Source organism: Chenopodium album, chromosome 16, assembly GCF_948465745.1.
Source record: "Chenopodium album chromosome 16, dcCheAlbu1.1, whole genome shotgun sequence".
NCBI classification, from domain to species: Eukaryota; Viridiplantae; Streptophyta; class Magnoliopsida; order Caryophyllales; family Amaranthaceae; genus Chenopodium; species Chenopodium album.
Window position 1 is genome coordinate 48,534,108 of NC_137849.1, and position 16,182 is coordinate 48,550,289.

Genomic DNA, 16,182 nt, shown 5'->3' on the forward strand with positions numbered 1-16,182 from the left:
ATAAGATGTAACTATATTAATTATTAATCAAAGGTTTTTGAAAATCATATAAAATACTTTTTTAAATTGGGAAAATAAGATGTCACAAAATATGCTTCAAATATTGTTCCCAAAAAAAAGAAAAAAAAAAAGCTTAAAAAAAATGTCACAAAATAAAATGGTGGGGCTAGGTCTATAATTCTAGAAGGGCATGTGATGTCACAACGAAAAATCCAGAAGCAAAAGTTGCGGGAATAATCTGGAATCACCTTAACACTCTCTCTTTCGCGCTCCTCCTTCTACTTCATCATGCCAGTATTTAAATACTCTCCCGAAAAATCCATTTCTTATTACTGGGAAAAAAAAAAAAAAAAAAAAAAACTTCAGATTTTTCTGCAAATCACAAAATTCAAAGAGCTCGTAGCAAAGCTTCAACCTAATTTTTCTGGGTTTGTGGACCGATTTTACACAGTTAACTGAGTCATTGGGAATTGCGGATTGTTTGGCGGTTTTTAAACAAGCTGTAAGTTTTCTCTCGATTTTGTTTTTGGGCGATTAAATTTTATTTACAATGCTGCAGTTTGATTTTAGATTAGAAATGCTGTTAGTTATATTTCTATTGATGATGTATTCAATTTCATTTTCTTCTATACGATTGTGTATTGTTGCTTTGTAATTACCTAATTATCTAATGTCGGTGATCAGAAAGCCAAATTAATACCTGAATTTGATAAGTTTTGGCATAATTTAACAATACTAGGTAGCAAATTGCATACCCTTACTCAATTTTGTACTGGCAAATTAGTTATACTCAATAGGTTCAATTCCCAAATTGTGCAAATGAGGGTGGTTGAACGTTGGTGCTGAAGAATATGATGAATTTTGGGTGGTCAATTGGGGTTTTTCAAAGTTTTGATGTTTGATTGAATGTATATTAGATAGGAAAGTACTATTGAAACCAGCAAAATTACCTTCCGAATAGTCATGATTGTGCATAAAATACAGAGTTGATAAGATTTGGTATCATGGAGCATAAGGTTGATTCAATAACAGTGGATTGATGTAGATTCGTGTCCGGTGGAATATCTAAGATTAGTTTGTTTATGGTTAAGTTGGTACCTTGGAAATTTTCGTCCATTGGTTTTAAGTTTATTGTTATGGGAAGAGTTAAGAACCTAGCATCAATATGTATTTCATCTGTCTGAATTCAAGAGTTACAGCAGAGGTTGTCATATTATATGAGATTGTTATGATTTGTGGTCGAATTATTATGATCATCCTTCTCTTAGTTGAGTGATGGGAAGAGTGTGGGTACAATTCAACTATAGCAGAGGTAAAACTATAGGGTCAGCCCCTAGCTCGGAGTACTTAGAGGTGTAGACGTGTAGTACTACTTGTATAGTTGTATGTATTATTTTACACTCTATACTTTGAAGCAATAATGATGAGCTTGTCTTAAGCAGCTCAGTGATTCCTAGCTCTTGTTTTTAGTTACCATTCCCTCAAGGTTAGAAATTATGTTGCCTGATGCATAGGTAGCACATTCACATGGTCACGTTGCTTGGAGTTCTGCTGATTTTTTTTTTTTTTTTTTTTTCCACGACTTATTAGCATCATTGAATTGTTCATTTTTATCAAACATCTTTGTTATTTGAAAGAGTTGCAGCTTGAAAATGATGCATCACGGTATTCATGGCAGATTTTGTGATGGAAGGGCAGATTTAGGGCCTTTAGTTAGAAATTATATCCTGTGTTACATGGCCTAGATACCTGAACAGTCAATATAGTTTTGCTAAGGTGCTCTTTTTTTCTCAGTATGCATTAAAACACTTGCATTTGGATTTATAATTTGCCCATGTTAACTGTTAAAAGTGCTTTGTGATCCTCATACTTGTTAATTTACTCACAGTTCTGCTGTTTGTTCTTGTTGCAGCTGTTTTAGTGGCATATCTACTAGACTAGCAAGGTTTCATCTTAAACAAGTGTAGTAAAGATGAATCCAATTTACAGAGGCATGAATTCTTACCCTTATCAGACAAATCAAATGCCTTCTACTCAGTATTATCACCCAAGCTGGGAAGGTGTTCCTCAAATGAAGGAAGACCCACCAAGCTCCTCTTGCATGCCTGAGTATTTGCCTTCCAATTACGGTTATCCAGCTCCGATGCAGTGCCATAGTTGCTGCTCTCATGGTCAGCATCCTACTTATTACAATTTCAGACCACCCTGCTCTCATTTCCCACCACCACCACCAACTTACAATCACTATTGTGGTGGCTATCCTCCTTATCCTCAATTTCACCCTATGTACTATGCTCCACCTCCAAATTATTCCATGGAGCTACCGAAATATGAATATGACAAGAGTGTATCGAGAGATCAACGTCATAGCTGTGAATGTTCAAATCATCCATGCCACATAAAAGGACGGAATAGTGTCAAGATTGAAGAGCATGAGCCAGATGTTGAGGCGAAGAGATCTGAATCATTGTTGCCTGCTGGTGCAAAAAACTTTCAATCTCCAATCATGTGGATTCCTCCTGAATATTTGATGAACAAAGAGCAGCCGAGAAGGTTGGTGGAAAATGAGGCCAGTGGACAACAAGTATTTCCGTACTCGAAGAAGCCTCTGGTGCAATGGGGACCTAATGAGACAGAAGCACAGGATAATGAAGGCTTTCTAAACAGGAAGCCTCACCAGAATGTACAATCAGCAGAACAAGAACTTGTAAGTAATGGGTGGTTCCCATTGGACTTAAACCGCATTAAACAACTAATGGATGGTGGAGACGCGATGCACAGTCGTGGCCAAGAGAACAGAAGCCGGAACGAAATTGAAGGCTCTGCATCTGGTAGGACGCCTTACCAGAATGTGCAATCAATTGAACAAAATCCAAATACAAGGAATGGATGGTTTCCATTGGACATGAATAGAATTAAACAACTGATGAATGGTGGAGATGTGATGAAAAGTGGTGACCAAGAAATCAGAAACCTGGGTGAAAAAAATGCTCGTGATGTGGAAAACAAAGATCTAAGTAAGCAATACCCTGTCATATGGATTCCTAATAATGGCCAGATGGAGGATTATTTAAAGGGCTGGGAGAATAGATCTGCAGGGAAAACCACTGCTGAAGAGTCTCCTGCTTTTAATGATGTACCCAGAAAACTTGAGCACATTGATAATGAAGCAGAGAAAGCGAGGACTAAAGCAGGAGATGATGGCAGTAAAGTTGGAACTCAGGGGACTGAAAAAAAGAGTAACGTGAGAATCATCCCCGTAAAGCAGTTGGATGAGTCTGTTGACAAGTTGTCAAAGAAAGATGATGATCATAAGGTTGATGGAGCACCAGTGAGCAAAGCAAGTCAGGATTCAGCAAAAAATTGTACCAGCAAGCAGTCCACTAAGAAGTCTAAGCTTCCTCCAATTTGCTTGAGGGTTGATCCGCCAAAGAAAAAAAATGGCAATGGAAGCTCAAGGTCTCCTAGTCCTCCCGGCGACAAAAAACGACAAATTTTTGAGGAGTCCAGCTCCGAGAAAGATAATAAGCAACCAAATTTAGAGATAAAAGTCAAGGATGTAGAGGAGAAGGTACTTGGCCAGAATAAAAGTAAACCTTATGGTGCAGGTGACACAAAAGAAGGCTCACAAAATTTGAAAGATGAGCTAACCAGTGCAGAGAATATGGTATTGCAACAGGCTGATATTGATAAACCGGAAGATAAGAAGGGTAGTGTTGATAAGGTGCAATCAAAAGGACCACAAGCAGCAATTGCTGGTGGATCTAAGCAAGAAAGCAATCAGAAGAGAAAAGTCATGTCAGATATGGAAGCAGCTGTTGTTATACAGTCTGCATATCGTGGATACAATGTTAGAAGATGGGAACCAATAAAAAAGCTCAAACACATTGCCAAAGTTCACGAAGAGGCCATTCTGGTAAAAAACCTTATTAAAGATCTCGAGTCTCGTTGTGCCATAGAAGACAAGGAGAAAGTAGCTATTGGGGAGACGATAATGAATCTGCTGCTAAAGCTGGATTCTATACAGGTATACAATTGGCTTATTTTCTTCTTTTCCTTTACATCATTTCCTTTTTCTTGGCACGTCTTCCACTTATGTTTTAATTTAGTCACCATATATATTTTTATCACATAAGTTATGCTTACTTTTTTGAGTTCCAGGGATTGCATGAAAGTGTACGAGATGTCAGGAAATCTGTGGCAAAAGAGTTGATTAGTTTACAAGAAAAGCTTGACAACATAACGAGCCAAAAGTGTTCTGGCTTTGAGAAGGTTAATGAAAGTGTTGGAAAATCTTCTGAAGGCTCCAGCTTACATAGAGATAATGATGCATCTGAAAGAGAGGGGATTAACTCAAATGACTTATCTTCAAGTCAACCTCCTCTTTGTCAGGATGTTTTGGGCGGTTCTCAAAGTAACAGTAACACTAAAGAAGAATCAGTGGTGGAATTGGAATCACAAATAGGACCTCAAGATGAGAATGTGATGTCACCAGCAAGAAGAGATGGGGATGTTGTAGCAGCTGGATTGGTTTCGGAAATAATAGAGGAGCCAAATGCAAGTGATACTGTCCAGGGACAATCACCAATAGAACCTGAAGAGTCGTTGGTCAATGCAAATCCTGTAATGGACACAGTCATGGAGGATGATATGGTATATGGGAACAAAGATCAGGAAGCAAATCTACTATCTGAACTACCTCAAGAGGTTGTTGAGGAGTCTTTAGTTACCATGAGCCCTGTTAAGGAGACAGCAGTGCAGAATGGTCTGGTCTCTGGAATCAAGGATCAGGAGGAAAATCAGCCATTACTGCCTCAAGAGGTCAATGAGGAGTTTCTCTCTAATGATAACATCTCTGAAGACACAGCAGGGCAGAGTGACGTTGCTGGGAATGGGGAGCACGAAGCAGATTTTCTCTCTGAACTGCCTGTAGAGGTTGTCGAGGAAGACGACGAAATGGAGATTTCACTGACAGAGCATGATTTAGGCGCTTCCAAGCTCAGTTCTCCAGATGATGGCAAGGAGCTAACTGAGGCTAAGACTTCAGGAAACTCGAACAATGATCAAGAGTTGGATGAACCTGGCGAGGGGCTAGAAGCAGGAAATGAGGGAATTGTAGTCAATAAGCATGAAAATCACAAGGCCCTTGAAATGTCTAGCGAGGAGACCATAAATGGCCAGGAAACTGGATCTAATGTCGTCCCTGCAAACATTGAAATGCCAGTTCTGGAGGAGGTAGACAGCAAGCTTCCAGAATCTGGTGAAGGGGACGTCTTTGCAGTGGAACCTGGTGTTCCGGTAGAAGGTGGTGTTGAAGTCTCACCACATAAAGAAAATGAGGACGAGTTTAGGGTGGAGAGCTTAGAAAGCAATGTGGAATGTTCTTCAAGTACTACATCACTCATAGATCCATTTGACTACAATGAGTATACATCAGAGTTCTTATCTTGTGATCAGGGGAACGAGTCTGAAACTGTTAAGCCAGAACTTCCAGAATCTGATGTGCAGCAATCTAAAGAGAAAGAAGGAACTACGGGAGAATCCTTGGATGATCGAAGCTCGGTTGTAGGAGGTACAAAGGATGAGCAGATTGATAAGAAAATAGTAGAAGAGAATGAGAAGCTAAGAGAGATGCTGGAAAAGCTACTTGCCGCTGGGAAGAAGCAGCAAGAAGTCATATCTAGCTTGAATGGGAAGGTGAAAGACTTGGAAAAGAAGCTTGCAAAGAAGAAGAGCGTGAAATCAGCAAAGCTTCCAAAAGTTAGAGTCTCCCGTTCTTCGTGTGGGAAACCTGCTAATGGCTCACCAAGAGAAAGGTCACTAGGCATTGCATCCTGAACATACTCTTGTAATGTTGAATTTGTGTGTGTTTGTATGAGTGCTGTGTATGGAGTGACTTTCTGTGGTAAAGTTGAAATGGTTGTATATTTTTCTCTGTTACAAATAAAAGAACAGTTTTCTGTTTTTTTTGGTAGAAGCTCCTCTTAATTTCTGCAAATCTGCAACACTTAAATTGTTCAATCTTGTGAACCTGATCATCAAAATGATCACTTGAGTAGATGGCTTGAAGGAAATTGAATTTGAAAGTTGGGGTTTGTTAGGTTGTCTCTGAATGACTGACTGCATTAAAGCTAATTATATAGCATGAAAATTTTACTAAGGAAAGTTGGGCTTATTTTTTAACAAGGGATTCTGTTTTTTATTTACATAGTGTTTACCGGTTTTTTTATAGCATTGTCTACAATGTGTTTTGTACGAGGAGAAGTAAAGCTGTAAAACTTAATCTAAAATAGTCAAATTGTGTGTGAAATGTTTTTTATAATAAAAATAAAAAATAAAAAACTTATTTTTCCTAAATGTATTTCTAAATTAAAATAACAAAAAATAATAGGTCAAAATAGTTTTCGTAACTCCAGCCTAAATACTTACAAAAGTATATAGTACTACATTTTAAGCATTAATATGGAATAGAAAATTAGAAAATCTATATTTTTATTGTAAATTATAGACTTCCATCAATCTACGTTAATTTACACTAAAATCATATATTCAATCAATTATTAAAACCTTAATCCCATAATTAGAGATTAAAATCATATATTACCAAAAAAAAAAAAAAAAAAAAAAAAAAAAAAAAAAAAAACCAATTAAATCCACCTGAAAAAGAAAATATCTCTACCATTATAATTTGCATTATTGCATATCATTTACATTATTGCCAAATAAATAAATTAAATTGCAATATTGCCGGGTTCTCTTGCTCAATCGTCGGCTATAGCCATAAACATAAATAAAAAAGTAGGCTCATATCATTTACAATCAATGACATATAATTTGCAATCAATAACATATGGAAACAAATAAATTAAAATTATTATGAATTTTTTTTATAGGCAACATTATTATGAATACTTTAGCTATCCAGTACATAGCACTACTACAAAAATAGGCAAAGGGACCCGTTCAAATATGCCTTAGAGACCGCAATTGGACGGGTCTCTATCTCAGGGGTCTGTTTGATTAAGAGACCGCGTCTAAGAAGGGGTCTGTTTATAAGTAAGAAGAGAGCCAATATTTGAGAAATGGGGTCTGTTATCCTACTAATTTTTAGTATTAATTTATAGGGGAAGAGACCCGTCCTTAAAGAAATGAGGTCTCCCTGCCATATATATAATAGATCCCATATCAAAGAAATGGGGTCTCTTTGATCACTATTTCAATAAAAAAAAAAAATGGCGGTTTATTATTTTGTTTTGAAATTTGAAATTTATAATTTGAAATTTTATACTCTATTAAATTTGACCAAAAAAAAAATGTAAGTAATTCAAATCAACAAAAGAATGTGTAATTGTTTAAAATTAATCATCAAAAAATTTTATTATCTGAATGAAAATGTTACAAGTTACATTTATAAACTAATTTGAAATCTACAAATACGAACTAATATTATAACAGGAGGAATGTATTATGCCGATTTGCAGTCCTCAAAGCTCGAATAAACCAACGATATCAACAATGTCATCTGCAAGTTCAATTGACAATTTATAACAAACAAAATTTAGAAAAGATTAATTTCAATTTCATCCATTAAAACAATAAGTCAATAAAGTAACAAAAATGAATTAGTAACACATCTGACATCTCTAAGCCTCTCTAATTCAAAGAAATCTAACTTATCAATGCTAAATTGCTAAGCGTAGCTAACCTCAATATTTCCCAACAAGCTATGGACAGCACTTTAATTTTGCAACAACATACCAATAAAGTACTTCAAATCTGCAATTCATCAAAAATTCAAATATGTAATTATAAGTAATTAAAGTAAAACTTATGAATTTCAACAGCAAATTAACCCACGGTAACTGGAAATTTGTACTTTGTAATTCATAAGAAATTATAAATAAATAAATAAATAAATAAAATACAAAGCACTTTCATACTCCGTATCTTCTTATTCTACATTATACATGAATTTTAAGAACTTACCAAAAAAAAAAAAAAAAAAAACCAATCCATTAATTCTTAATCACAAAATAAAGCAAATTGATATCAAATTAATCGAGCAAATTAAAGTAGGACAATCAAAATTTTAACACATACCTTTATCAAATTTAGATATCAGTAACGATTTCTAGTCTTCTTGTTCTTCAATCGACCACCGCTATTGACCCGCCATCACTTATACAATCGTTACCACCACTAACCACCGATTGTCGCCAAATAATTTTTCACCGCTATCGACCCGCTAATATTGTTTCCTAATATTGTTTTAGAGTGACTTGGAGAGGAAGGAGAGGAAAGAGATTGAGAAAGATTAGAGTTAGGCGGAAATGACGAGGAAGGACAGAGGAAAAATCCAGGGAAGAGGAATGAATACTTGCCTACTTGGTGACTATTAAAGTTTTAAAAAATCAAGGCAAGAGGCCCGTCAAGTCTAACAACTGGTCTGTTATCTTTTTCTTTCTAATTTTTTTACCTAAGTATTGGGCCCTACAACATATTACAGATCCGTTGGATTTGACAACGGATCTCTTAATTTTTTAATTTTTTTTTAATCTCCATAGCGGTGGGGCCTAGTACACATTACAGACCCGTCATCTATAATATTAGATCTCTTACATAAATCAGACCTGTTGATTAATATGACGGGTCTTTTATTTGGGGTCCCTTATCCAAATTTTGTAGTAGTGTAGCAAGGGTACAATACAGTTTATATATACGGAATAGTATTTTTTTTTTTTTGAACAGTATAAATCAAGGGTACAATACAGTTTATAGATACGGAGTAGTATTTTTTTTTTTTTTTTTTGAACAGTATAAATTAATTTTGCTTTTTTTTTTTTTAAAGAAATAAATTTATTTTGCTTATACGATGTTTTTTTTTCCAACTAACCTTCCCCCCCCCCCCCCCCACCCCCCAAAAAAAAACGTAGAAAAACCCAGCTGTGCCATGCCATTGTATGACAACTGTCAACTTCCACAGAAAAAAAAAAATCAAAAAAAAAACAAAATAAAAAGTCAGACCGTATATATACACCATCACTCTCATTATCCACTCTTCTGGGAATTCACCACACTCCTGCGCGGCCATTTCCTCTCTCTCCTCCCCGCCGCCGCCTCTATCACCACCACAACCACCTTCATCAGCACCCATAAAACCCTTCAAAACCTTGAATTTCAAGAACTTTCTTGAAAGAAATGAATTCCCCTGCATCTCTTCCACCACTTATACCAACACCATCCCATCATCAAACCACCCATCTTCTTGAGATCAACCTGATCTCCGCCCAAAATCTCAAACCCCCTTCCACCAATCTTCGACGCCTCCAAACCTACGCCGTCGCATACATTGACCCCTCTCGCAAACTCCGTTCTCGCGTCGATCATATCGGCGGCGAAAACCCTTCTTGGAATGACAAGTTCATTTTTAGGGTTTCCGATGAATTTCTCTTCTCCGATACTTCCTCCTTCACCGTCGATATCTTCGCCGTCGGTGTTCTCAAAGACGCGCTTCTCGGCTCCGTCAGGTTTCTCCTCAGTAATTGTCTCTCTCTTCATTCCGTCGGTGTTCCTTCTTTCGTCGCTGTCCAAATCCGACGTTCTTCTGGAAGGTTCCATGGAATTCTCAACGTTGGAGCAATGGTGATTGATGCGTCGTCGGAGTTAGGGTTTTCACTCGCCGGAGTATCGGCGATTGGCTACCGTGATTTCATGGGGGAAACTCATCATCGTCGCCGGAGAAATCATCACCGTCGTGGCGTTTACGATTTGAGTTCCAGCAGCGAGTCATGTGGCGGTGACTCGGTTGATTGCTCCGATGAGAGTGAGTCGACTGCGTCGAACTCATCGACGGCTTCGGCGTCGAATGTGTTGAAGGAGTTGAATGGGAGGAGAGAAATGGCGGGAAAAAGTAAGGGAGAAGGTGGTATGATCCTGTGTGGTGTTTAGGGTTTCAGAAGAAGATACATTTCAGTCCTTCTGATCAAGATATCGAGGCTTTAGATGCGTTGGATCTCGACACTGGTAGATGATGATGATGATGGACGGATGAGATTGAATCAGAGGGTTATGGTGGTATATCTATCCTTGATGAATAACTGCTCAAATAGGATATTAAGTTGCTTAATCTTTTAATTAGAGTCCCAAAATTGAAATTTTATGTTGTTATTAATAAAAGTAGTCTCTTGATTTGTTGGTACTTCTTTAGCTTAAACAGATTTCATAGCCATTGGATAGATGTATCATGTATGTATATAACTATGTGCTTCTAATCTTTTGATATGGTGATATATCTCAAGCTACTAATGTACTAAATATATTTGTTGCTTGTTCAATTGAATTGCTCCTTGAATTAGTCAATGTTCGAAAAAAATTTAAGTCATGCTTGATAGTGCTATTTATATCGTACGATGTCTTGTAAGGATTCATGTTAGTCGACCCTAAATCATTTTGAGACTAAGGCTTTGTTGTTGTTTGCTTGATAGTGCTATTTCAATTTTCAATATGGAGGTATATTAAACTAATGTGGAGTATTTCTGGCATGGCCATGACCGATTGGCCATAAAGGCCCGTAATTCATGATTTAGTCCTATCCTCTACCTTGAACTAGTTTTCCTCACCCTTGGGCTCCCATCCTCCAATGTTTCCCTCTACTCCATTTTGGTCTCGAGGCCTCGACCATCAGTCTCACTAGCCCAGGCAGGCCACCACAGTCACGCAAACCATCAGATATTGAATTGATTGCTGCTACATCAGTGCACTAGCCAAGCCTAGTCAATTGAGTACCATACTACCATGTTATAAGGTTGATGTCTGATGGTCTTAAGTCTGTTGTTGGCACATAGTAGTAGATGTAAAGAGTTGAAATGGCCCAATCCAAAATTGAAGGCCCTAAACAAAAAGGGTTTAGGAGCCAAACTCTTAAACTGAGACTGAGCTATGTAATGTAATGCACTCATTTCTGACAAAATGACAGTAGTAGTGGCTTAACCTCAACAAGTGAACAAGCTAAGGTGAGCATAGCTGTTAAGCTGTTTAGTAGCCTCAGCTGAGAAAGTGTCATGGTTAGTCTTAGAAACAGCTAGCACAGCTGGATTGGCTGGCATGGCTCATGCTATACATGCATGACATCATAAAAAATCAGTACAGTTTTCATAGCCTTTTTTGCCTCCAGATTACTTATCTTTCTACACAGTACACACAATTTCAGACTTTTCTGTGGGATTGTAACTAGTGAATGTGATCTGCGTTTACATTTATTTGCAAATTTAATTTAATCTTTTTCTACTCTAGTCTGTACAATTTACAACTGCAGAATTTTGTGTGGTAACATTACTCCATATTACTTAAAAATTTGATTTTGAAATATATCCATGTATCATACGCGCTTCAAGAGGTTCCACGTTGTCATCATAGGAATAACTTCACTACGGAGTACTCTATAATGTAGTTGTCTCTAATATGAAAAACAACTTACATATAGACCTACAATAAAAAAAAAATAATAATAATAAAAAATAAAAAAAAAAAAAAAAAACGTTTTAGCAGTACAAGATGGGTTTATTAAGCTAGTTTTCATGGATCAACTTGCAATTTCAGACAGAATGTACAACTTCCATTCACTGCTTCACATGAATTTACAGCAACTATGCAAATCATCGTCACATAACTTGGCCATGTTTTTATTCTTTCAAATGAAGAGATTCTTATACTACGTGAAAAAACGTCTCTGAAATGAAATTAAAAGCCATAGTATTGAATAATGATATTGTTTGGTACGAGTGCAATGCATTCATACATTATGTACATTACTCTTACCAATTTACCATACATAATAAAAGTAGTTATTAATGTCTGTAAAAGTCTACATCAAAATCTCAGTTATTTACATAAGAGGTGAAGTATGTTCACTTTAAATGCAAAGATACATAAATTATCATAAACATGAATTTATAGGTAAAGCTAGGAGTTTACCCTATCCATACAAAATTGCCCTATAAATATGTCATGTACGTACTGTAAACTCAATAAATCAACCTTCTGACTCCAAAAATGGACGGTGATTGATTGTGATATGATTATTGGGGAGTTGTTGGCTACGTTAAATTGAATTGGAGGAAAAAGATGTTCTTGCAAATTGCAATTGAGATATGTCTTACAATAATTTTGTCGTTGAAATCATTGTTTTAAGTAGCTATAAGTCGATCATCATATTGATATCAAAATATGTAATTTGTTTAGCTTTATTTAATCTTGGAAATCTCTTCGTAAGAATTAGCATTTCTTTGAAATTTATTATGTAACTCGCTTATTATATGAGTAATGAGTAAAAATATATGAACTTGTCAGACTTGTATACTCCGTATTAGTTATCTGTCTTCTCTAATTTTTATAATTGGACAATAGTTGATAGGTGACTTATATTTTATCACAATCTTATGCTCTTATATTATACGGAGTAATAAATAATAAAACTAAGTTCATGTAAGTAACACGAAGTACAGAGTTTAATTTTCCATTAGTTGAATTTATATCTATCATTATAATTAGTGGGTGACATTCAAGATCTTTCAGATCATAGAAAGTGGATGAGCCAAATTGCATGGCAATTAAGCTGGGAGTACAGTCATAATGTATAATTTACTAGTATGTTTACTATTTTACGAATAATAAAAATAGACCCACCAACAAAATTTCAAAGTGTCAACATCCAAAATCAACTTAAAGGGTATAAAAAGAAGGATCATTCAAGTGCAACAAAAAATGATAAAAGGTGCATTCTCGATATATTATAGTTGGTTTTTAATTGAATGCAAGTACACTCAATCTTTACGACAGTAGCATTACCCATTTCTATCTTTTGTACTACCCACCATTTTTATATTTTGTTAACCTAATATTGCTTCTTCTTTTTTTTTTCTTTTTTTTTTTTTTTTTTTTAACTGTTCTTTTTAATTTTGATAACGTAGACAATAGCAAATAAACTATTTGCATTATGTTAATGGAACGTGTGATTTTGATTAGGTAGTAAGCAGTACTAAGCACTGTATAATTTGTATTGATCCAACTTGAAGATTACGTGCTGCAAAGAGCAACTCTCAAAGACGATGGTGAGAAACTAGCTTAGCTTGGGAGATTGAACATGGCCGACCAAGCTAGATGGTTCGCTTGTTAATTAAATTTAGTACAAGAATACATATCAAGATTGATTAAGGTTTGAATAAGAGCACATAAGTTTGATAAACGTAACGTACAATGATTGATGAAAAATAGAATACACTTTAAACTATAAACTACTCCATAGCTACTTTTGTTAGTTCAATCTTTGTCTCCGACTCAAAAAATAATACCATATAGCTAGATTGCTAAATCACCAAAATTTTATTTATTTATTTAAATTACTCAACATGACCCTAAACAACAAAATCCAACATTTAGAATCAAAAAATTAATAATTACTCGTGGCAGCATGGAAAGCTCTAATGATCAAGATCGAAGACCACTTTGTAATTGGCTACAAAGAAAAAGCATCATCTGAGATATGGAAGTAGGTCAATACCCCTGATTTTGCCTACAACTCAAAGTGACCCAACATCACCAATTCCTTTTTATTTTAAAATAAATTTGTTTACTTTTTAATGTTTCTAAATTTTTCTCAACAAACAAATAAGTGCAAAACCTTTTTAGTTTTTAGTACTCTAAACACTACAACTTTGCATGTGGTGCTTTTCTAAAGGCCCACGCTTAAACGTGCATCCACCAATAAGCTAGTGCATTTCCCCCCTCTTTTTCTTCCTTTTTTTATAATTTTTTTTTTTTTTTTTTAATTTTTGTAGAATATAAAAATCCTCGTACAAAGTATATGCTTGCCCTCTATACTAAGCATTGGAAATTTGGAACCTTTTTTTTTTACTTTTATATGAAGGCATGCATCAATGCACGCATAATTTCTTTCTTCTTAACCATTTTTTTTTTTTTTTTTTTTTTTTGGTCCAAGACTATGGAAATTTATATTTAGAGGAGGGTTAATCTTAATATAACCTAGCTTCATTGTCATTCACTACTCCGTGAATTGAAATGCAATCATTTTGCGGTGAACTTACAAGATTTCACTGAGAATAGTAGGTTAATTTTAGTTTTTTGATAGTTTTGCAAAGTAATTTGAAAGTAGCAAGTGAGTTGGAGTTAACGATCTCAAACCCAAAGACTTTAATTTATTAATTTGCACAATTTATGACATGCATGAAAATGTTCTAGTTCATCCACTATAAATAACACATTTTTAATGAATAGAGCGAGACTATCTCAAATTTTAATTAATGAAAAGTGGGTAAATACATACATCATATCGAAACTATTTGATAAATAATAAAGTAATAAGGTCTATATATTTTAATAGTCTAATATATCAGCGACAAATCTATCGGCCATGAATGAGCAACATACGATATTATGCTTGTATAAATTCTTTTCCAATAAAATGGCAATGTTGTACATGATTAATTAAACAACGACCTAAGCCAAGCAATATGCAATCCCATCACTATCATAGATTGATGAAAGTGACGATGATCTCTCAAATTGGACAAATCTCACATTACCTTAGTTTACGTCCGAATTCAAATATTTTTTTTTTTTTTAAAAAAGGCACAAATTAATCGTGAAGGGTCGGCGCGTCTTTACTACTTGTATAGAAGACTACGTATCCAAAACTTTTTGGCTTAGCACAAGTAGTTGAATTAGGAGAAAGAATGACAACCATGCATGATATAATACTTTACGAATTTTTAAATGGAGTATATTATATTCAAGACTATATTAAATACATATATAATTACTCGTATGAAGTAGAAATAATTTGATGTGCAATAAATTAAATTAATATGTGACAGTATAGCCTTGTTGAAAAAGTGAAGAAAGGCATAAATGGTGGTTAGTAGTATAGAATACTAGCTAGCTCATCAATGGTGATAGTACGTCTTTAATTAGGTGAAAAGTGAGGTCAGTATCTAATTTGGTTTTCTTTGTCAAAAGTAATTGCTCATTGCAAAGTGAAATCTGTTTTTTGCTACTTTAAGAGTAGACATTTCAAAACTTAACTATTTGATGGATGGAGTGTTTTAGTATTGTCATCTCTATGTTGTTAGTTGATGAGTTGTTTAGTATGTGACAAGTTAAGGTTACTGCTTATGGCGAAAAAAAAAAAAAAAAGAAGTTATAATTATATATTCGATATGAACTTTGGTTCGTGAATTTCTTTACCCTTTCTCTCACTTGAGTTGAGTTAAAGGTTATGGTGGATTTGTAATATATGACCTCAAATTCATGTCCACAAATATATAATCGTTGTCACTCTTACATACAGTCTAGTCTTGTCTTGTGCACTATATATACGAGTGCATGTAGTTTAGCGAGCTATTCAAGCCTTCAAGGAGCATGGTCGTATTACTCCATTACTTGTATGGAATGGCATCAAGTACAATCATAAATTCTTGGTATATTTTTATGAATGAACTAAGCAGCTAAGTACTATCAAACCCTAGAAAAATGTACTGCAAATTAAATTAGTTAGAATAATAATGAAATTAATTTCATGTTCACATAAATCACATTGTTAAGTTGATTAACACGTTTTAATTTAAGCAACCCAACCACACATTTCAATTATTGGACACCAATCAAGTTTGTGGAACCCTCTTCCTACAGAAAAATTTAAATATAATTAAGACATTGGGTTCAAAAAAAAAAAATTGTAACAATTGAATTTTATCTCTAGACTTGATTTTTTTTTTTTTTTTTTTTTTTTTTTTGGAACAAGAAATTGACTTGATTTAATTAAGAATCTAAGAATTTGCCAAATCTAAAATTCAATAGTTTTCAGAACTTTTGTAATTAACGTTTTATTCTCCTCTACTTAATTATCATCAAATACTACCTCCGTTAAATATTATCTGCAACTTTTGCCATTTCGGGATGATCAGGGTTATCTGCAACTTTCCATTTTTTTGCCATTTTTAGTAAACAAAAACGCATGAAATTACCATTTTACCCTTATTTAACTTTTTTTTTTTTTAATTACTACCCTTATTATCTCCTAATCTAATCTGATTTATCTAACCTAAAACTAATCAGATTAACTCTAACCTAATGATTCCCTCCCTTTATTTCCCATCTCCCTCCTTC

The 16,182-nt window shown here is 34.8% G+C and overlaps 2 protein-coding genes and 1 long non-coding RNA gene across 3 annotated transcripts; 2 read left to right on the forward strand and 1 right to left on the reverse strand.

The window, feature by feature from the left end:
* Positions 1–213: 213 nt before the first annotated feature.
* Positions 214–5,965, forward strand: LOC145586830 (uncharacterized). Its single transcript, XM_081643768.1, has 3 exons — positions 214–502; positions 1,913–4,027; positions 4,162–5,965. The coding sequence occupies exons 2-3, from the start codon at positions 1,973–1,975 to the stop codon at positions 5,836–5,838; spliced, it is 3,732 nt and encodes a 1,243-aa protein (XP_081499894.1). The 5' UTR covers positions 214–502; positions 1,913–1,972; the 3' UTR covers positions 5,839–5,965.
* A 1,387-nt stretch (positions 5,966–7,352) lies between these two features.
* Positions 7,353–8,517, reverse strand: LOC145585763 (uncharacterized). The gene is made up of 3 exons (XR_014100720.1): positions 8,101–8,517; positions 7,706–7,776; positions 7,353–7,522 (listed from the first exon to the last, which is right to left on the reverse strand). It is a non-coding gene; the product is annotated as an uncharacterized LOC145585763 (long non-coding RNA).
* A 646-nt stretch (positions 8,518–9,163) lies between these two features.
* On the forward strand, positions 9,164–10,189 carry LOC145585762 (BON1-associated protein 2-like). The gene has a single exon (XM_081642475.1). It carries the CDS (start codon positions 9,199–9,201, stop codon positions 9,946–9,948), a length of 750 nt encoding a protein of 249 aa, XP_081498601.1. The 5' UTR covers positions 9,164–9,198; the 3' UTR covers positions 9,949–10,189.
* The last annotated feature ends 5,993 nt before the right edge of the window (positions 10,190–16,182 follow it).